This window comes from Microtus pennsylvanicus, chromosome 4 (genome assembly GCF_037038515.1).
Source record: "Microtus pennsylvanicus isolate mMicPen1 chromosome 4, mMicPen1.hap1, whole genome shotgun sequence".
Lineage (NCBI taxonomy): Eukaryota > Metazoa > Chordata > Mammalia > Rodentia > Cricetidae > Microtus > Microtus pennsylvanicus.
This window is the reverse complement of record NC_134582.1, coordinates 85,024,070-85,045,426: the sequence shown is the minus strand read 5'-3', so window position 1 is coordinate 85,045,426 and position 21,357 is coordinate 85,024,070. Positions and strand designations below refer to the sequence as shown.

General features: G+C 39.3%; 2 protein-coding genes across 2 annotated transcripts in view; one reads left to right on the top strand and one right to left on the bottom strand.

The window, feature by feature from the left end:
- Cenpp (centromere protein P) overlaps positions 1-21,357 on the top strand; it is a 188,150-nt gene that overhangs the window by 116,609 nt on the left and 50,184 nt on the right. The gene's annotated exons all lie outside the window — the stretch shown is intronic.
- Ecm2 (extracellular matrix protein 2) overlaps positions 1,693-21,357 on the bottom strand; it is a 31,713-nt gene continuing 12,048 nt past the window's right edge. The window contains exons 3-10 of the mRNA XM_075969711.1: positions 20,427-20,615; positions 18,600-19,082; positions 16,546-16,661; positions 14,888-15,023; positions 9,794-9,951; positions 5,887-6,026; positions 4,403-4,729; positions 1,693-2,445 (exon numbers count right to left, since the gene is read on the bottom strand). Coding sequence (XP_075825826.1) covers positions 2,277-2,445; positions 4,403-4,729; positions 5,887-6,026; positions 9,794-9,951; positions 14,888-15,023; positions 16,546-16,661; positions 18,600-19,082; positions 20,427-20,615 — 1,718 coding nt within the window. The 3' untranslated portion in view covers positions 1,693-2,276. The remainder of the gene's footprint in view (positions 2,446-4,402; positions 4,730-5,886; positions 6,027-9,793; positions 9,952-14,887; positions 15,024-16,545; positions 16,662-18,599; positions 19,083-20,426; positions 20,616-21,357) is intronic.

Genomic DNA, 21,357 nt, shown 5'->3' with positions numbered 1-21,357 from the left:
CAGACCTCATTACAGATGGTTGTGAGCCACCATGTGGTTGCTGGGAATTGAACTCAGGACCTTTGGAAGAGCAGGCAATGCTCTTAACCATTTGAGCCATCTCTCCAGCCCCCTGTCATTCTGATTTTTAGCTTTATGAGAGATTCTGCGACCTTGACAGAGTTGGGGAAAGTGTGTGCTGCTGCACACCATCCTTTCCTTGAAGACTGTTGACTATGACCACATATTCCCTGAGAGTTCTCAAACCCTGGCAGAGGTCGCCTAGGCTGTATGCTCCTTTCTTCACCACCTGTTTGATTGATTGACAGCTGTTACCTGTATACTTGACTTTCTACTTATACTTTTACCAGAAAAGAACTTCTCAGTTATGTTTATCATTGACTCTCTAAAGTGACTTCATAATGCAGCCAAAGAAAGTCACAATAAACTTGACAGGTAATGCATACCTGTAATCCAAGCACTTGGGAAGCAAAAACAGAAGGATCATGATGAGTTCAAAGGCAGCCTGAGCTATAGAATGAGACCCTGTTTGAAAATAAAAACTTTGAGAATAAGAAATAAATTGTTTAATAACCCATCAGTGTTGTTGTATTCAAATATTAATTCCATTGACTCATCTTACTCAGAGTTTCCTTTGACCTGAAAACAAGCATTCATTGCTTCTAGTTCTTGATTTTAGATGAAGTGTGACCAGCTGTTTCAGTTTCATGCTTCTTTGATTTCACTGCCATGATTGGCTGTGTCCTTAAACTGTATAACAAAATAAGCCATTTCTTTCTTGAGTTGGTTTTTGTCAGGGTATTTTATCACAATGTAGTAGTATGAAGGAAAATGGCCCCCCAAATGAAGTGGTCCTACAAGTAGGTGTAGCCTTGTTGGAGGAAGTGTATCACTAATGGAATGGGCTTTCAGGCCTCTTTTGCTCATGCTTCCCTCAGTACACTCAGTTCACTTCCTGTTGCCCATATATAAAGATGTAGCTAGCACCATGTCTGCCTGCGTCCCACCATGCTCCCTGCCATGATGATAATGGACTAAACCTCTAAAACTGTTAATCTGCCACCTCAATTAAATGTTTTCCTTTCCAAGAGTTGCCATACTCATGGTGTCTCTTCACAGCAATAGAAACTCTAACAAGAGTCATAGTATCCTCGTTAGTATAGTGAAAAAAAAAAAAAAGAGTCATAGTAACAGGAAAAGAAACTAAAGAAGAGGCCAAAGCAAGAACTTAAATCAAGAGACTAGTGTTTCTGCAGAACACAAAATTTAGTTAATGAAAGAAATCAACATAGTTTCTATGTGTATCATATAAAATTTTTTATCAATAGAGAGATCAAAGGTCATCATGGTTATACATGCCTTTAAGCCTACTACTTGGCAAGTTCCAGGCCAGCCAGAGCTACACAGTAAGACACTATCTCAATAAACAAATAAAATTTACATTAATAAAAAGAAATCATTATAAGTCAGTGTGTAATAAATATATTTTATTCATTAAACTAAGAACATTTTAGCAAGTAGGGCAAAAGAGAAGATTGCTAACTAGTGGAGGAATATTTTCAGAAATGAATTATTTTTACATTTAACTTATTAGCTTATAGTTAACAATAATTTGGGGTTTTTTTTAGCAAACTACTATTTTTTCATAGTTTCTCTTTTTTTCTTTTTCTTTTTTCTTTCTTTTTTTTTTTTAAGACAGGGTCTTTCTACATAGCCCTGGGTGTCTTGGAACTCACTATATTAAACAGGCTGGCTTCAAACTCACGGAGATCCTCCTACCTCTCCCTCCCAAGTGCTAGGATTAAAGGTGTGCTACCATGCCCAGCCTTCTTTCTGTAATCTTTTGTTCTTGCTGAAGAAGACATGGAAACAGTCTTAAAATGGCTTTTTTTCTTTACTTAAAAAAGTAATTCCAAACATATAGTGATTTTTGTATGCCCTTCTGCTAGCTTTCCTTACCAATGTGCATATAACCATTGTAAAATTATTTAAACCAAGACGTTATCATTATAATAGTGTTTGGGGGACTAGAGAGATGGTTCAACAAGTTAAGAACAGGTACTGATCTTACAGTGGACCCAAGTTCAGTTCACAGCCGCACATCAGTTGGCTCAGAACCACCTGTGACTTGAGCTCCACAGTATCTAAAACCCTCTTCTGTTCTAGCTTCTGAAGGCATTGCACTCATGTGCACCCCCTACACACACACACACACACACAAAGATGTAATTTTAATGCATGAGTAAAATTTATAAATGGCAAATGAAAACTTGAAATTACTTGATCTTTTGTGGTTTAAGAACAATACTTGAATACAGTCTTATGCATGAAAATGCATAAGGGGATATTTCTCTAGTTTTAATGTAATTGTTTTCAAGATGAAGATGTTCTAGAGCAGAGTCTTCGTCTTCTTCAACATTGCAAATTTGTTCAGGAAGAATATTCCTAAAAAAAATAAATATGTAAATTATAAATAGTCCAAGTAATCTAACTTTAGGATTTAGAAGTTAAGTTTTTAAAATGTTTTGGTTCTTTTTTTTTAATTTATTTATTTATTAAGGATTTCTGCCTCCTCCCCGCCACCGCCTCCCATTTCCCTTCCCCTCCCCCGATCAAGTCCCCCTCCCTTGTCAGCCCAAAGAGCAATCAGGGTTCCCTGACCTGTGGGAAGCCCAAGGACCTCCCACCTCTATCTAGGTCTAGTAAGGTGAGCATCCAAACTGCCTAGGCTCCCCCAAAGCCAGTACGTGCAGTAGGATCAAGAACCCACTGCCATTGTTCTTGAGTTCTCAGTAGTCCTCATTGTCCGCTATGTTCAGCTTGTCTGGTTTTATTCCATGCTTTTTCAGACCCAGGCCAGCTGGCCTTGGTGATGTCCCGATAGAACATCCCCATTGTCTCAGTGTGTGGGTGCACCCCTCGCGGTCCTGAGTTCCTTGCTCGTGCTCCCTCTCCTTCTGCTCCTGATTTGGACCTTGAGATTTCTGTCCAGTGCTCCAATGTGGGTCTCTGTCTCTGTCTCTGTCTCATTTCATCGCCTGATGAAGGTTAATATTCAGGAGGATGCCTATATGTTTTTCTTTGGATTCACCTTCTTATTTAGCTTCTCTAGGAACATGAATTATAAGCTCAATGTCCTTTATTTATGGCTAGAAACCAAATATGAGTGAGTACATCCCATGTTCCTCTTTTTGGGTCTGGCTTACCTCACTCAGGATAGTGTTTTCTATTTCCATCCATTTGTATGCAAAATTCAAGAAGTCCTTGTTTTTTACTGCTGAGTAATACTCTAATATGTATATATTCCATACTTTCTTTTTTTGTCTTTTTTTTTAATTTATTTATTTATTAAGGATTTCTGCCTCCTCCCCGCCACTGCCTCCCATTTCCCTCCCCCTCCCCCGATCAAGTGCCTCTCCCTCATCAGCTCGAAGAGCAATCAGGGTTCCCTGACCTGTGGGAAGTCCATTGACTGCCCACCTCCATACAGGTTTAGTAAGGTGAGCATCCAAACTGCCTAGGCTCCTCCAAAGCCAGGTTCTTAAAATGAAGTTAGGCAGGATAGGTTGACTCATATTTGTAATTCCAGTACTCAGGGATTGCAGTAAGTTTAAAGACAGTCATCACTACTCAACTCAGTTCCAGGCCAGCCTGGTATAGAGTAATGCCAGTCTCAAAGTGAGGAAAAAGACAGTAGAGTAGATCATTAGATCTACACAGCTGTAAGAAATGAAGCAGTAAGAGGGCTCTAATGGAGCATAGTCACAACATGCAAAGAGAGGAAGTTCTTTCTAATTGTTGATTTAAAACAGGAACTTCCATTATTATGTAGCTGTGTAGCCAAGGCTGGCCTTTAACTCCTGATCCTTGTTGCCTTCACCTCTCAATTGTTTGAATTTATAAGCATGAACCACTGACATTGGTCCCATACCATTCAAGATTAATCTTCTAATCACCCATGCTACCTCAGCAGGCATAATGATTAAACATGTAGAAACATATTCCCCAAAGTAAAGGAAGTTCATAATTTACCTTCATAAAACTCTATATTCAAGCAATTACTGTACTCTCCAGATCACGTTATGTACAGGGGAGTTGTGGTATAGTGTATTTATTGCTTCACAGCCTTAAATGAGTCAGGCTCCAAGGCTCTACATATTGTGTAATAATACTCTACTTAATACTATGGAAATTTTCAAAATTAACATGAAATTGGAAATCATTATGAACCTTCACATATATATTTTCCATTTTAGCAACTATTAACATTGCTAGTTTTCTTCAGATCTAATTATTAGCACCAGTTTCTCTCTTCAAAATAAATCTAAAAGTTCACACTATGGATATTTATTTAATTTTTCACCCAAAACTTAAATTGATACTAGAAAAATCCAAAATTTACCGAATCTTATTGTTGTTCAGCCTCAGAAAATGTAGTGCTTTCATTTCTTGTATTCCAGGTGGTATGGATTTTAAGTCATTGTGATCCAGAAACAATTCTCTCAGAGAATGATATGCCCCGTAGAATGAGACTAGGTCCACACCATCATCAGAAAGTCTATTAAATGACAGATACAAGTACTCCAGGCCAGGTTCCATATGGCCAAAAACATAGCCAGGGATCCGTTCAATCTGGTTCCCAATTAGTACAAGGTGCAGCAGAGACTTAGGTAGATAGGAGGGGACATGGTAAAGCTTGTTATAGGACAAGTCGATGGATTCAAGATTTCTGCAACAAAGAAAAAAAGTGAGCAGGATAAGAAACTTCAGGAGACTGGCTGGCCATCCTGATGATCCTAAACAGAAGCAGATTATATATATATATATATATATATATATATATATATATATATATATATATATATATATATGCGCCAATCTGGGTCTCCTGGCCCCTGAGCTCATATTCTTAGCTAGGAGTGTGCATCAGAGTCCAGGTGGAAAAAACTCACATATTTTGGGAAAATGGGGAGATTAAGTTCAAATTGTTGAATCAAATGAAATCCAGTAGTCTTTGTTTCTAGTAATGATGTTTCCTGATTTGTGGTGGGAATAGGGGCTGCCTGCACTTTCATTATTTGATTTATGATCTGGCACATCCATCAGGGACTTGGGGTGAGATAAAGGGATTAGAGTGAAATGGAGGAATGTGGAAGTGTTAATGCACCAGGAAGTCCTGGGAATGTAGTCAGCTCCCTGCTTTGTTCCAGAAGCTTCCCCTAAGTCTACAAGGGCTTCTGCCCAGCCCTTTTCATCCAATAAAGATTCCTCTATTCACAAAGGACTTCATTATCCTCCAGTTGGGTCCAAAGCCTCTTTTCATCGCTGTGAACAGCTTGGGAACATATCCTTGTATAAACAAACATTCATCCTGTGTTTGGACATATCCATGAGACGTGATATCAGACAGGACTTGCCTTCAATTCATTCCTTCTTTGCTAAAGAATACAAATAGACTGTTGATTCCTGTCTAGGAAGGTGGATTCTATTTTGTACCTCTACTCTCAAACAAAACCTTCTTGAGATAGAGAAATGGTTTGGACAAAGAAGAAAGCAGTATGGTGTAGGAAGAAGACAAGCCTGGCCGCTGCAGGTTGACATTTCCATCTAATGATGAAGAAAAGGGGTGTCAACCTCTTCTCTGTGTACAGAGGATTATGCCATTAAACTGACCACCTGTGAGGTAGGCATTGATTGTTATGGGCCAAGCCCCCCCCTTCTTTATAGTTTAGCACTTAGCACGTCCATAGGCAGTAGTGGTCATAATACCACTTATTTATGTAATAAGTGGTTTGGAAACTCAGTGAAGTAGCTAAATTTTGTAATTAAGAGTAACTGTTCCACGGGAAAGGATGCTAAGAAAAATACATTGTAGTAGATACTTACTCTTGATTTATCCATGCCAAAGGAGCAATCCGACTTTCTTCTATTTTATTATAACGTAGTACAATCATATTAATCTTTCTGGTATGATTGAAACAAATTTCAGTTATTTCTTCAATTTGATTATTTTCTAGGTATAATTCCTATAAATAACGGAAAATATTATTTCTCTTCCACTTGTGTTCAGTGATATCTGATTTCATGAAACTAAAATAGACTATTCACATTAGTATTATTTAAAGTCTTATTACTTTTTCTAGTGAATTTATACTTTTTCATTCAGTTTTTTTGAGACAGAGTATGCATACATGTGTGTGCAGGAGCATGTGGAGGACAGGGGTTGGTATCAGGTATCTTCCTCAGTCACTCTCCACCTTAGTTTTTGAGACAGGATCTCTTACTGAGCCTAGGGATCATTTATGTGGCAAGCACTTTACCAAGTCATCTCTTCAACCAAGTATGTTTTTTTTTTAGCCATAATGTTATAAGGTTTAGCATATCATTTAATTGTATAAATTTTCTGACTTAACAAAACTTACATTATTTAGCTGGGCATGGTGGCCTTGGAAGGCAGAGGCAGGCAGATCTCTGTGAGTTTGAGATCTTCCTGGTCTACGAGTTCCAGGATAGCCATGAGTGTTATACAAAGAAACTGTCTAAAAAAAAAAAAACAAAAACAAAAAACCCCAAAACTTACATTAATTATGCTACTTAAGTTTCAGAACACTGAAAATTATGGGTGGAAATAGTCACAGCTCACCAGTGTTAGGCCTGCAGAGAGAGTAATGCTCACCCTAGGTTCCAGAATGCATGAGGGTCCAGTCTAACTGAACCTTAGCTTCAGACCAGCTTCCAGCTAGTCCATAGTTTCCATAATGATTTTAGGGTCATGTTTTTAGACTTGAGTTATAATTAATTACTCAAAAGTAAAGTTAACATTCAGTAAGTTTCTGGTATTAGAAAAAAATTACTTAAGGGTCTTAATTATTAATTTTTTCTGGTTATAGTTAGAATACATAAGTAGAATTGGTTTATCTGTTAAATGTAACTTTTTATTCATACCATGGTTATTTTTCTTTTGTAACTTAATTTTGGCTTTTGTTAGAAATGCATAAAGGAATGTTTAGCTTTTTGTTTTTATTGTCTTCTGTACTTAAGGGATGAATTACTTGAGAGGTTTCCAAACTCAAGGACACATCAGACTCACCTCCTCATGAGCCTTTTAAAGTAGAAAATTCCAACCTAAATAAATCCCCGGAAGGGGTATTTAAGTCTGTTCTTGAATACTTCATATGCTGAGGACTCTAAAGCTATAAGAAAGTTGAAGTAAAACAGTCTTCAGATGTACCATGACATAAGGCTGGTCTGTTAACAAACAGCATATGCTGTACACTGTATGCCCAGAATTTCCAAGATTGGTGGAAATAGGTCCCACTGGAAAGACAGAAGCCAGGCTGGAAAGTTCAGGCATGAGGAGGAGAATATTGATATCTTTTATCACCTAAGTTACACATGTATGTATTTTACCAGTTTCATATATAAAAATATTAAAAACTTTATTACATTTATTTTGTGTGCTTATGTGTATGTGGCTAGATACATGTATGGAAATCAGAAGGCAACTTGTGGGTTACCAGTTATCTCCACAATATAGGCTCAGGGATCAAACTCAGTTGTCAGGCTTTGCATGAGCTAGGTTACCAGTTGAGCCATGTCTCTCTAAAATTTTGTATCTTTAAAAAATAATTTAGGTATCTGACTTTGCTGACAAAAAATAAGAATTAGCATGTCAAGGATAGGTTCTGGAGTGTTTATGTCTTAATAATTTAGATGAGGGCTGGGATATGCTTTTGATCCCCAGTACCATATAAAGCAGGGCATGGAGGTGGTACACGCCTGTAATCTCAACACTTGGGAGATAGAAGCAGGAGGATCAAGAGTTCAAGCCCAGACTAGGATAATAAATTCTTAGTACACAGAGGGGAAATCCTTTATCACCTGGTGACTCACGCCTTTAATCTCAGCACTCCAGAGGCAAAGGCAGACAGATCTCTGAGTTCAAGGCCAGCCTGATCTAGAGCAAGTTCTAGGACAGCCAGACCTACCTACCTACCCAGAGAAACCCTGTATTGAAAAAACACCAAAAAAAAAACCCTAGGTAATTCTGATGTAAAGTGGTAAATTCCAGTATATATTACATAGCTATGTCTCTTTAGCAGTAGGAAGACGCAGGAATGTAGTAGTGTGACAACAGCATACAATCATAGTAGATAGCTCTCTGTTCTGACAATAGGACTAGAAGAACTCTGTACTGACTTTTTGCAGAATGAATATGGAATGTGGGGGGGGGGACAAAAAAAAAAAGCTCAGATTAGGAAATCTGAGTTCCAGTTTGGTCTGTATGTATAGATTCTCTGAACCTCAATGTTCCTAATTTAAGAAATGAGCATTGACAGTTGTTGGCCACAGACCACCTCAACGGGAGAGAACTCCAAAAGGTTTGAAATAAGAACAGGGTCTGGAACCTGAAGTTAGATACAGTACAGTTGTGGGTAGAACTGGTGAAAATTTCTAAGCTTCAGCGTTAATAAAATAGTTCAGACCTTATTGGTACAATTCTTAGGTCCATACTGTTATTATTAGGTCAGAATATAGTTTCACTCAGAAATTTTGAATTGGAGATGTGATGGACAGTTTTATGTCAGTTTGAAACAAGCTAAAGTCATCTGAGAAGAGAGAACCTCAATTAAGAAAATGCCTCCAGATAGGCGGTAGTGGCACATCCCTTTAATCCCAGTGCTTGGAAAGCAGAGGAGAGGGATCTCTGTGAGTCCAAGGCCAGTCTGGTCTACAGAGTGAATTCCAGGACAGCCAAAGCTACACAGGGAGAAACCCTGTCTCAAAAAACAGGAAGGAGGGAGGGAGAGAGAGAGAGAGAGGAAGAGGAAGAAGGAGGGGGAGAGAGAGAGAGAAAGGAAGAAAAACTGCCTCTATAAGATCAGGTTGGAGGCAAGCCTGTAGAGTGTTTTCCTAATTAGTGATTGATGGGGAAGGGCCCATCCTACTGTGGGTGGTACCATCCCTGGGCTGGTGGTCCTGCGATATATAAGAAAGCAGGCTGACCAAGCCATGTGGAGCAAGTCAGCAAGTAGCTCTCCTCCACAACCTCTGCATCAGCTCCTACCCTGCTTGAGTTCCTATTCTGACTTCCTTCAATGATGAACAGTGCTATGGAAATGTAAGCAAAATAAACCCTTTCCTTCCCAAGTTGGTTTGGTCATAGTGTTTTGTCACAGCAATAGAAACCCTAAGTAGACAGGGGACAAGTAATTAAACTTGCTGGTTCTGGATTGGAATAATTTAATCAGTCTCTTCCCCACCAAGAGCTGTCATCATTTCCATTTTTTATTTTATCAGATGCATCTAATACTCAGATGATAGTGAATTCTGTATATTAGTACCAGAACTCTATTGAGTTTAATATATGTTACAGTAGTCTTCTACAATATTTGTTTTAGAGCCAGATAGCTTAGTAGGTATTAAGTGCTTGCCACACAAGCCTAACAACCTGAATTTGAGGCCAGCAATTCATAGTGGAAGAGAGAAAACCAACTCCCAAATGTTGTGCTCTGATTTCCACATGCACATTGTGATGTGTATATGCCTATACTCATGCGCGTTTCTGTCTTTCTCTCACACTGACAACAACAATAATAATATTTAAAGGATACTTGTATATTTTATAGTATGTAATACATTTAAAACATTAAACAAGTTCAGTGTAATGGCACACACTACACTCAGGAGGCTGAAGCAGGAGGATCATGATTTCTAGGCCAGCATGAACTACATAGTGAGATCCTGTTTCAGAAAACAAAACAAACAGAAATTAGAAGAAATATATCAGTACCTCAATAGAAGCAGGAAGACCTTGTGGTATGATTCTAAATTTGTTTTTTCCCAGACGTAGGTATGAAAGGCTCTTCAAAGATTTGAAAGCTAACGGATTGACATTGATTTCACTGAGATTGTTTCCTTCCAATTCTAAGGTGACAAGTTGATTTAAGTCTAGAAAAATAAAATTATCTGAATATTAGAATAATTTAAAAAGCATGTAGTTTGGACTGATGATGTAGCTCAGTGGCAGAGCACTTGCTTGAGACCTAGACTGGAGCCCCAGCACTGCACAAAGAAGAAACATGAAAAGAAGAAAGAAACCATTTGAAAAAAATTCAATGTATTTGGAGATTTGTTATTTCTTTATCTTTGTGTCCCACATAAATCCTTTTTCTGAGTATTTTATACATGACTTCTGCACAATTCTACCAGGATAAGAATCATGGTTAAGGGAAATAATTCAGGTGTTGAAGGGTACAAATATGTATAAGGAGCAGAAACAAGGAAGAACAGAAGGTAGATAGAAAAGTAAGGATCACCTCTAGAGGCCATGTTCCTTGTGCTAGCTGGTTTTGTGTCAACTTGACACAGCTGGAGTCATCTAAGAGGCAGGAATCTCAATTGAGAAAATGCCTCCATGAGATCAGACTGAACACAAGCTGGTAAGGCATTTTCTTAATTAGTAATTGATGGGAGAGGGCCCAGGCCATTGCAGGTGGTGTCATCCATGGACTGGTGGTCCCAGGTTGTATAAGAAAGCAGGCTGAGCCGGCCAGTAAACAACATCCCTCCATGGCCTCTGCATCAGCTCTTGCTCCCAGGTTCTTGCCTTGCTTGAATTCCTGTCCTGACTTCCTTCCATAATGAACAGTATTGTGGAAGCATAAGCCAAATAAACCCTTTCCTTCCAAGTTGCTGTGGTCATAGTATTTCATCACAGCAGTAGTAACAATGATTAAGAAGACACTTGCCAAACAGAGATTTGGAGTTTAAGTGGACAAGGAGTAAGGGTGTCATGACATTCATTGGAAGCATTTGCAAATACCTGTCAGTATAAATTGGTAATGTGATACGCAGTGGGATGGTGATTCTCTTCATCATCCCACACAGAAACAAACACTGTCCTCACTGACCTTCAGTCTCTCAACAGGCAAGTTAGAATTATAGCAGAGTGCCAGATGTAGTGGTGTCGCACGCCTTTAATTCCAGCATTCAGGAGGCAGAGACAGGCAGATCTCTGTGAGTTTAAGGCTACACTGGTCTACGTAGGAATGTTCCAGGACAGCCACATCTATATAGTGAGATGCTGTCTCAGAAGAGGAGGAGAAAAAGAAAAGAGAAATATACCAAAGCAGTAAATTCCCATCATAGTTTCTCATTTACTGGCACAGAGTGAGGCCAAATGAAAGGATTTTTATTTTGTTTTATTTAAGAAAAGATTATCAGAATTCTCCATGTAGTCAGACTGAACTATCAAGGAAGACCTTTATACAAACAAGTTTTTTTTTTCCCTACCCTCTTTCTGCTGGCCTCAGGAGTGGTGTCATCCAGGTCAGACAGCATGAACCACTCAACAGTGACATACCCAGGGGCCTCTGAGTCAGAGGTTCCCCTAGTAGGGGATGTTTTCCTGCTCAACCTCTGTCATCAGCATTGCAATGAATGCCCTGTGCAGCTCAGGCCCATTCTGTACAACAGCAATGACAGTCTCGTGAGAAATAGAGATAATCAACGCCTTACCTTTTTTTTTTTTTTTTTTTAGAGAAAGCAGTATAGATGGGAGTGGTGTAGAAGTGATAATCTCTTATGGATACAGAGATTTAGAAAGAACACATGGAGATAAAAGGCCTGTTTGAACCTGCTGGGATGGAGGCCTCATCTTAGGTAAACTATGTGTAGCAGGGTAAAATTATTTTTCAGACTAGATACAATTGTCCCTTTGATTTAGGTCTGGCTTTCATTCTCTATATCCCCAAGTACAAAACTGAGGGTGCTGTGACAAAAGCCACATAAGAACAGATTACTCTGCTGGTGGTAACGTAGCTTCAATCAAAGATTGGGTTACAGGAAGTAGGGAAGACAGCCAGGAAACTAACCATAATTATGTTTCTTTGTATCTTATTACCAAAATTAAAGGTGCAGAGGATCCAGCTTTTCTTTAACATATAGGTAGAGATCTTGAATTATAGACATTTCTATTGAAAAGTGGAGAATAGAAGTGGTTAGTTACATGACATCCTGAGAAACAACAAATTCACAATGCTTTGTGTTCCTGTGCTGTTCTCTCTCTCTCTCTCTCTCTCTCTCTCTCTCTCTCTCTCTCTCTCTCTCTCTCTCTCTCTCTGTGTGTGTGTGTGTGTGTGTGTGTGTGTGTGTGTGTGTGTGTGTGTGTGTGTGAGAGAGACAGAGACAGAGAGAGGTGGGGTAAAGAACATTTTAGTTATGTTAGATCTGAGGTCACTGTTGAAAGGATTCCTAACAAGAAAATAGAGGTAAAAGACCTTTGTTGTGGGTAAGATAGTGACCCATTGTAGAATGGCATATTAGTGTTCCTGGTGGACTAAAGCGGTCAGGGTGAGGTGACTTTAGTTTGACTGTTCTAGTCATGAGGCATGACAAGAATATTCTGAAGCACATCTGTTTTCTACTACCCCTCCCTCTGCCTTTTACTCTTCCTGAGTGGTAGTGCTTCCCTTTCTGTCTAGCACACATCCAGTGTCTCAGATGGTCTCCTTTACTAGTTAGTTATGTGTGCTCTTGTATACCCACCTCCCTTAACACTCGACTTCCAGCCCCACCCCACCCCACCCCGCGCCTACAGTTCCTGCAGCATCTACAACTGCCTCTCTTTTGCATGGCTTTTCTCTCCTGGTTTTCCATTTCTTTGAAACTGTGATCTAAAAGGCCATTGGTGAGTGAGTAGCTGTGGGAAAGGATAACTAGAGGACAGTGGCTTTTAGAGGCAGCACACAGAAAGGCTGTGTCACAGCACTGGGGGAGGTCATGTGCAGGCTCACCTGCTAGCTATTACCCACAGTGGCAGAACTCACCAGAGGCAAGGGAGCCCAGCACCTGCCTCAGCCAAGGAATATCTAGACCTCAGGGGCCGATATACAGCATGACTAAGAAAGAACGCAGGTACCCAGTAAGTACCAGAAGATGTCTAATGTGAGAGAGCAGAAGAGATCTTTCCTGGCTACCAGCATAAAGATATGACTTCCTCTGTGCTTAGTGCATAGAGATTAGAGAGAAGTAGGCCAGTTCACCCAGAACTACAGATCAACACTCTGGAAATACAACATATTTGTTTGAGAGGGACAACATGTGCTGAGAAGCTATTCCATGGAAATATGAGAAAAACTTCAAAATAGGAAGTATATAGTAAGACTTGGTGGTTCATGACTAAATCCAGCACCTGGAAAGCTGAGACAGAAAGATTGCAAGCTCAAAACCGGCCTATACTACATAGTGAGTCCCTGCCTCATAAAAGAAAGATCAGTAATTTATGATTTTATAAGGTATCATTTTAATAGCAGAGCTAGAAATGTAAACCCAGTTTACACAGCCTATTTATATCTTTGTTCTCAATTCTGTGTTCCTTTGAGTTTCCAGTGTCTTTTCCATATGACAAAGCCCATCAAAATCTGTGCTTATTAATGTTTTTCATGTGCACATTCAAATCCATCTGGAAACAGAGTGTTTCCATAACTATGTAATTCTCACATTTGGAAATTCTCAATAATTACTGTTTTTTTCTCATCAACAGAAGTGTTTTCTCCTATGAAGTGTTTTGGAAGCTAACAGAAGTACTATTTGGATTGCTTATTCCTTTGTATGTGCTCTCTTTCAATATTGCTTAATAACTCTTTCAACTCAAGTTAGCAGAAAATATTGGGCACTATACTTCATGAGCAATGCTAGATGGTTATGAAAATGAAAAAGAAAATTTAGGCAGTCTTGTCTTACGGGAATTCACAAGCTAATCAATGGTGTAAGGGTTTGTTCAAAAATGACACTTCTGTGCAGTTGCAATCTGACAGCTTCAGCTGCGTGTCACTAGAGGAAGAAGAGCAAGAGTCCACTCTAGCATGTCTAAACATGCTTCACTGAGTTGTCCCTCGGAAAGCCAAGCTGTGATGACAGCTTCACTTTCTACATCATGGGGTACAAAGTTGGCAGGACTTCGCCTCTCACACACTCTCAAGAACAGAGCTGCCACTGGGCAGTGGTGGCGCAGGCCTTTAATCCCAGCACTTGGGGGCAGAGGCAGGCAGATCTCTGTGAGTTCAAGGCCAGCCTAGTCTACAAGAGCTAGTTCCAGGACAGTAAGGGCTGTTACAGAGAAACCTTGTCTCGAAAAACAAACCAGACAAACAAAGAACAGAGCTGCCCAAGGTTACTACTGTGAGATTTCTTCCTCCACTGTATAACAGCACCCCGGCTTCACACACAGTGCATGCTCATTCCTTCTTTACACAGGATTTTCACACTCTTGGACTGAGGTTCCAGCATAGGAAAATAAGTAGTGATGCATAGGAATACAGTGAGTCACCCAAATACATGGTGCTCGGGGAGTATTAGTGGACCTCCTCAGATACTAAGGGCTTGTTAGAGAGTTACTGTGCTGATTAAGGCTTTTTTTTAATTTTAAGGACAGCAGGACATTGAAAAGGCAATAGAGACATATTTATTGGTTAAGTGATTAAAGTTAGTTTATCAACTTAATGGTGAAATAACCTAAAATTTTCTTATTATGCATTTAGCAATACCATAAATCAATTTATATAGGATAATGAGAATGGTTATAAAATATATATCATTAAAAAAGTGTTGGTCTAGGGAAATTACTCAGTGGGTAAAGTGCTCACTGTTCAAGCATGAGGACCTGATTTCAGATCCCTAGCACTCTGGTAAAAGCTGGATATTGCAGGACGTGCCTATAATTTCCAACTATAGAAAGCAGAAACAGACAAATCCTGTGGACTTACTCACCCAAATTCAGTGGGGGGGGGGGGGGGGAGACGGTAGAAAATGATAGAGGAAAACACCTGACATCGTTTACCCCTGGTCTGCAAAGCGCACACTCTCACACACAGGATTTAAATACCTGATAAACTTTCTTCATCGATGGCCTGGAGATTATTGTCATTTATTTTAAGTTCTTCTAGTGTAGATGGTAATTCTGAAGGGATGCGTACCAAATTATTTCCATCCATGTTCAGACGCATTAACTTCTTCAAAACCTTAGAAAAGCAATTCTCAAGGTTACCATTTTTCTCAATCACAGCTGGTTCACTATTTCCCATAGAATGGTCAGTCTTATTTTGTAAGGCCAGCGATTTTACCTTCTTAGCAATAAACAAGTTTCATTAACTGAATTCAGTAATTTGAACCTGGTATAAATGCTAATAATTAATTTTAATGTTATTTATAAAGTTCAGTTTCCTATTTCACTAATATTTATGCTAGAAATTTGATTATAAAATAGCACTTTTCAGATGGGCAGAGAGGAAAAGAGAATCTGAAAGGACTTAGAGGGGAAGAATATGATCAAAATATATTTAAATTTGAAAATTGTTTTAGGTAGTAAAAATATAAAAAATTTCAAAACTAAGTAATTATATGTATATATGATTACCCAAACAGCTGGTTTTCTGCGCAGTATGTTCCCACATTTAGAGCTGCATGCTCATTCCAGGCATGTCCTGAACCACCAGCAGTGGGGAGCTGCAGTGAATGGATTTTTCTGAAGCCATGTAGAATGATTGCTTTCTCCAGGGATCACAGGAATCATTTCCAAGTTTTACCAGGACAGAAAATCCCCATATCAAAAAGAGGTTAATCTATGACATTTTTCTCTTGCTCAATTATCAGATAGATCTATGACCCTCTATGCCATCTGTTGTTTGATCAGAAAGATGGAGAATATGAAGCAGGCACTGGGAGTCCTCCTCCCCCCATCTGCCTGCATAAACTCCAGAGAACTAGCAGAGAATCCAAGAGGCCACTTATTTGTTTCAAGGGCATATCAAGGACCCAGGATATTTATTATCCAAAGGGGGGAATTAACCTAGTGAGATAGAGTGTGCTTTACCTACGGCTTCAAAGCATATGCGATCTCATTTATGCACACCAACCTTTCTTCTCTTGCTTCTATCTTTGTTTCCCTTAAATTCCCCGATCTAGATGAGTATTTTCTCCTTTTTCAAAAAAAAAAATCTTTTGGTCAAATTGGTTTTCTTCAAAGGTTTTCTTTGTACATTTGCTATCCTTTCTCTTTCATTCTTCCTCACAAATCTATCTCATGCTAAAAGATTAGCATTGAGCTCATTTGCTTTTTAAACTCTTGCTGCCAAAATATTCTCCATCACATTATGTCTACTGTGCAAAAATAAGAAAGCTTCACCTTGCTGGTCTGACCATATTAGTAGAGGCCCCCAAATATGCTCTCTCTTATTATTGGACAATTCTTCACACCAAGAGACCAGACTTCAATGTATATTCATCTACTGGGAAGAAACTGTTCTTTAAATTCAAAACATTGGTTATGTCTGATCTTATTGTTGCTACTCTTCCCATAAGATTAACATATGTAAAACAAAAAATGATAAGCAAAAGAAAACTTGATATAATTTAAGGACATCAGAGAAGAAACTTAATGTAGAAAAACTTAACAATAAAAACCTTTCTGCTTGTTTTTTCCTTCCCCACCTCCACCTAAAGCCAGTAGGAGTCATCTTGTTACATATTAATGGAAGTGTATACCTTGAATGCTTTTGGACCTATGCCTGAAGAAGTGATATTATTTCTGCTCAGATCAAGCCTTTCCAAATTTGGTAATCCATTAAATGCTTCGTCCGGAATGGAAATGATTGAATTCCCTAGGATGTACAATAGTTGTATTAGAAACATGTGCATATATAGACATGTACATATATACTTAAATGTGTGTGCATGTTTCTGTATACATGAATATTAAGAGCGAGCTTTATATGGAAAGGAAAGCAATATTCAGAACAAGGACAGAATATATAAACAAATGCATACTTGGAAAAATAGCAAGATTAGAATGAAACAATTTAACAGTGTAAAGTGTGTCTTGGTTAGAACCTCATGTTTCAAATGAAACTACTTAAAATAAGTACAATAATCTGCTGGACAAGGCTAGGGCAATGTGCACTTACAACAAAGGTTTGTGCTTTTCCTTCATATCTTGATGGAGGAAGGTCATTGGCTAATAAAGGAACTGCCTTGGCCCATTTTATTGGTTAGGACATAGGTAGGTGGAGTAAACAGAACAGAACGCTGGGAGGAAGAGGAAGTGAGCTCAGACTCCACAGCTCTCCTCTCGGGAGCAGAAGCCTCAGAGAGAGACGCCATGCTCCCAGCTCCCAGGCAGACGCACACTATGAAGCTCCGACCCAGGATGGACAGAGGCTGGAATCTTCCCGGTAAGCGCACCTAGGGGCGCTACACAGATGATTAGAAATGGGCTAAATTAATATGTGAGAATTAGCCTAGATAGAAATGGGCCAAGCAGTGATTAAATGAATACAGTTTGTGTGTTGTTATTTCGGGGCAAAAGCTAGCCGAGCAGGCGGCTGGGGTGTTGGGGACGCAGCCCCGCCGCCCTTATTACTACAATATTTTTATATTTTTTTACTACCATTTCCCTGTACTTTTTTTTTTTTGAGACAGGGTTTCTCTGTAGCTTTGGAGCCTGTCCTGGCACTCACTCTGTAGACCAGGCTGGCCTTGAACTCACAGAAATCCACCTGCCTCTGCCTCCCAAGTGCTGGGATTAGAGGCATGCGCCACCACTACTCAGCTCCCTGTACTTCTTATACAGAGAAGGAAACATATTCACAGACACTGAGTGATCTTCTTTGATTTCTTGGATATAAAAAGCATCATGTTTCCAAGTTCAGGTAAATGGCAATGGAAAACTATGAAGGAAACATGCAAATGAAATCGTAATGCTCCACCACTCAGAACTTTTCCTGGTAGCCTTATAGAGACATGGGCAAAAGGTCTGGTCACCACATTCTCATTGAAATGGCTAAAGGAAAGAAAACAACTGATAATGCAATTGCTGAGGTTGTGGAATAGCTGTAACTGCTTGCAGCAATGGGACAACCACCTTAGAACGTGTTGGGTAGTTTCTTAAGTGTGTTGCCATATGTCTCAGCCCATTGTGCTGCTTCTAGGAATAATGAAGAATGATGGTCTAGAGCCCCACAAACATCTGTATATGGATGTTTAGCTGCAACATACAAAATTGCCATAAGCTGGAAAAAAATCATTCTCTAGCTGATTATACCTCTCAGCAATAAAGAAAAATGAATTAATGATTTTTAAAGCATTAGATGTTGAACTACAAGGCTACTTACTGTGTGAGTCTATTTAGTGAAACTCAAAAATCAAATCAATAAACAGAAACAGGTCAGTTTCTGTGGTGGTCAACAACTGGAGGAGATGGAGATAAGAGAAATTTAGGGAGTGATGGAAATATTCTTGATCTGAACTGTGGTAGTGTTTACCTCTTTAGAAACTTGTAGAACTAAACATTATAAGTCAATGTTTTATCACATAGACAAAGTGTACCCTATTAATGCTAATTTTTAAAATGCTCATTGGGAAATCACCACTTGGTTAGAGTTCTCTCTAAACCTGAGACATTCTTCACTGTGCCCATCTCTGCTGCACAGTTATCTGTGTGAAGACGATGAAAATAAGTCCCTATTAAATCAAAGTAATATTCATAGGGTAGCAAAATTCACCATTTATATCTGAACCCAAAATAAGTCATCATCTCTTACCAGCCAGCTCCAGGCTTGTTACTTCTGGTGCTGTTATTGGTGGGATCTGGGTGAAGGCCGCATGAATGCAGCTGATGGTCTTGTAGGACAGGGCACAGCTTCCGGGCAGGCGTGGCCTGCCTCTTGGAGTACCAGGCATTAACCTGGGGGACATTCGGAACACATCTCCTCTTATGGCATCCTCCTCTTCCTTTTCTCCTTCCCCTTCAGACTCCTCATAATCATCCTCTTCCTCCCCTCGTCCATGGTAGACTGGTTGACGTGCTGACCGCCTTTCCTCCTCAGACCTCAGCTTTCCTTCCACTCTTTCCTCATCACTGTGAAGTGTAGTAGGCCCAGAGGTTTCGTTCTTTTGCTCCATGTGTTCTTTCATGTCTTCTTCTTCCTCCTCGGATTGAAGAGCTTCTTTTATAACTATTTGGTCCATTTCCATCTGAGTAGGTTTCACTTGCTTGTGAAGCATGTCAATGGATTCTCTTTGTTCTGAAGAATCACCAGAAAATTCAGTTTTATCATTTAGTGTTTTACCACTTAGTAGAGAATAGGAAGCTAATGATCACAGAAGGATAAAGTAATGGGTGAGTTGATGATGTTAATAAATGGAAAAAGCCATAATGTAAATGAAGTTAACAAATATTCCCTTTGTTTGACGGCTATGTAAAGATAAAATGCAGCTGAAGTTTTTCCTGAAGTTAACTAACATTATTTCTCTTTTGTAGGGTTTCTCTGTGTAGCCCTGGCTTTCCTGGAACTAGCTCTGTAGACCAGACCGGCCTCGAACTCAGAGATCCACCTGTCTCTGCCTCCCAGGTACTGCAATTAAAGCCACCACCACCACCTGGCTTGAAGAATTTTTCTTTAACATCCACAGCAAAACACGCAGAAGAGAGGGAATTTGCTAAGTGGAAGCTAAAGATATTGTATTTAAACTTTTAGAATCCTTTCTGTGTCTAGGTTTCCTTACCTAAAATAACTACATTTCAAGAAGACTCAAAATCCTTTGAAAAATATCTAAGAATTTCTGAAGTTTTCCTATAATAGCCTTGTATTTTATTTCAAAGAGACAGTTTTGATGGGCACACCTTCTAATAGTTTTTTAAAAGTAAAATGCTTTGGGTCAGACTTGTTGGTTCATGTCTTTAATCCCAGCACTTGGGTGACAGAAGCAAAGACGGGAATTTCTATGAATTCAAGGCCAGCATGGTCTTACACAGCAAGTTTCAGGCCAGCCCAGCTACACAGTAGGAACCGTCCTCAAAATAAAGTACAGTGCCATAGTGAAATAACTGACAGTGTGAAGCAAAGAACAGTTTCTAAAGATTCTGAAGTTCCTCCTGGCAGGAGGCTTTTGTATATGTGTGTCTTCTGGTCATCTGTGGGGGAGGGGAGAACAATCTGCCTTGATATTGACAAGAGGAACTCATAGTAGTGATTAGTATACTTCTGACAAGCTTGATTAATAGGATGATTAATTAATCATTAATAGGATGATGCATATACAGACAGACCCAAGTGAAATCCTGAACTAGTTACTAAGTGAGGGTTTATTGTAGGAATTCTGTTGCTGTGTCTCTAAAACCTTATAACATTCACACATGAAACAGAATCAGGTTCAACTTGACTCAGTCTAAGAATTAGAACTATAGAGCCACAATCTCTTTCTGTACCCTAAATACATTTTCTAGATAGTTCTGTTTATTAGCACTGAGCTGCTTTTCAAGTACCTTGATGACTACATTTATAATAATTTATACCTTAATGTAATGATAAAATAAAAACAAATAGTTAAAGCCTATTATCTGTGGTAGTTTGTTTTATATTGTATACCAGCATCAGAACAGATGGGGCAGCATTCTCCTTCTGGCTTAATGGTATAGGGGCACATCTTGGGGTGGCACACAGTTTCATCACAAAGTACTCTTCCATTTGAACAGAGGCAGATGCTGCAGGGCTCAGGAGACCAGATGGCCTTGTTGTACATGATCATTCCCTTTACAAAGCAGTGTCCTTTCTTTCCTAGGGGAAAAAGAGAGCATTTTGATTGACTGACTAACTGATGGACAGACAGACAGACAGACAGAGACAGAGAGACTCTCTCTATTACATAGTGCTGGCTGTCCTGGAACTCACTATGTAGACCAGGCTAGCCTCAGACTCATAAAAGAACCACCTGCCTCTGCCCCCTGAATGCTAGGATTAAAAGAACATGCCACCATGCCTAGCAGGAACACATACTTAAATGTCTTCAGCGATTATCAGAATCCATGAATGGGTAAAAATACAATGCAAAGTCAAAATGATACAACTACCTGAGAATAGAGATCTGTATACAGCATGCACAGATTAAATACCCTACAGACTTGCTATCTAAAATGCTTTTCATTGTTTCTTCTTTTTGCTGCTGAGTGACCTCCTCCTAGTAACTTGACTTTGGATTTCCTGTCTGTCTTTTATCTATCTGTCAAGATAGGCTAAATTTTGGCAATGGACAAACAACCTTCAAAACCCGATCATTTCTCATTTTCTTAAAACTGTAGAGGTTTGACATGTTGTGAGTCAGCTTGTTGGCAGTGTGTTTTCTGTTTTAATTTAAGACAGTGACTTGTACCTATTGTAGTCCCAAGTAAGGAGGCTGAGGCAGGAGGATTTTGTGATCTAGGATTTTAAGGCAACATAGTGAAACTCCCTATCTCAAAAAAGTAAATCAGAGGGGCTGGAGAGATGGCTCAGTGGTTAAGAGCATTGTGTGCTCTTCCAA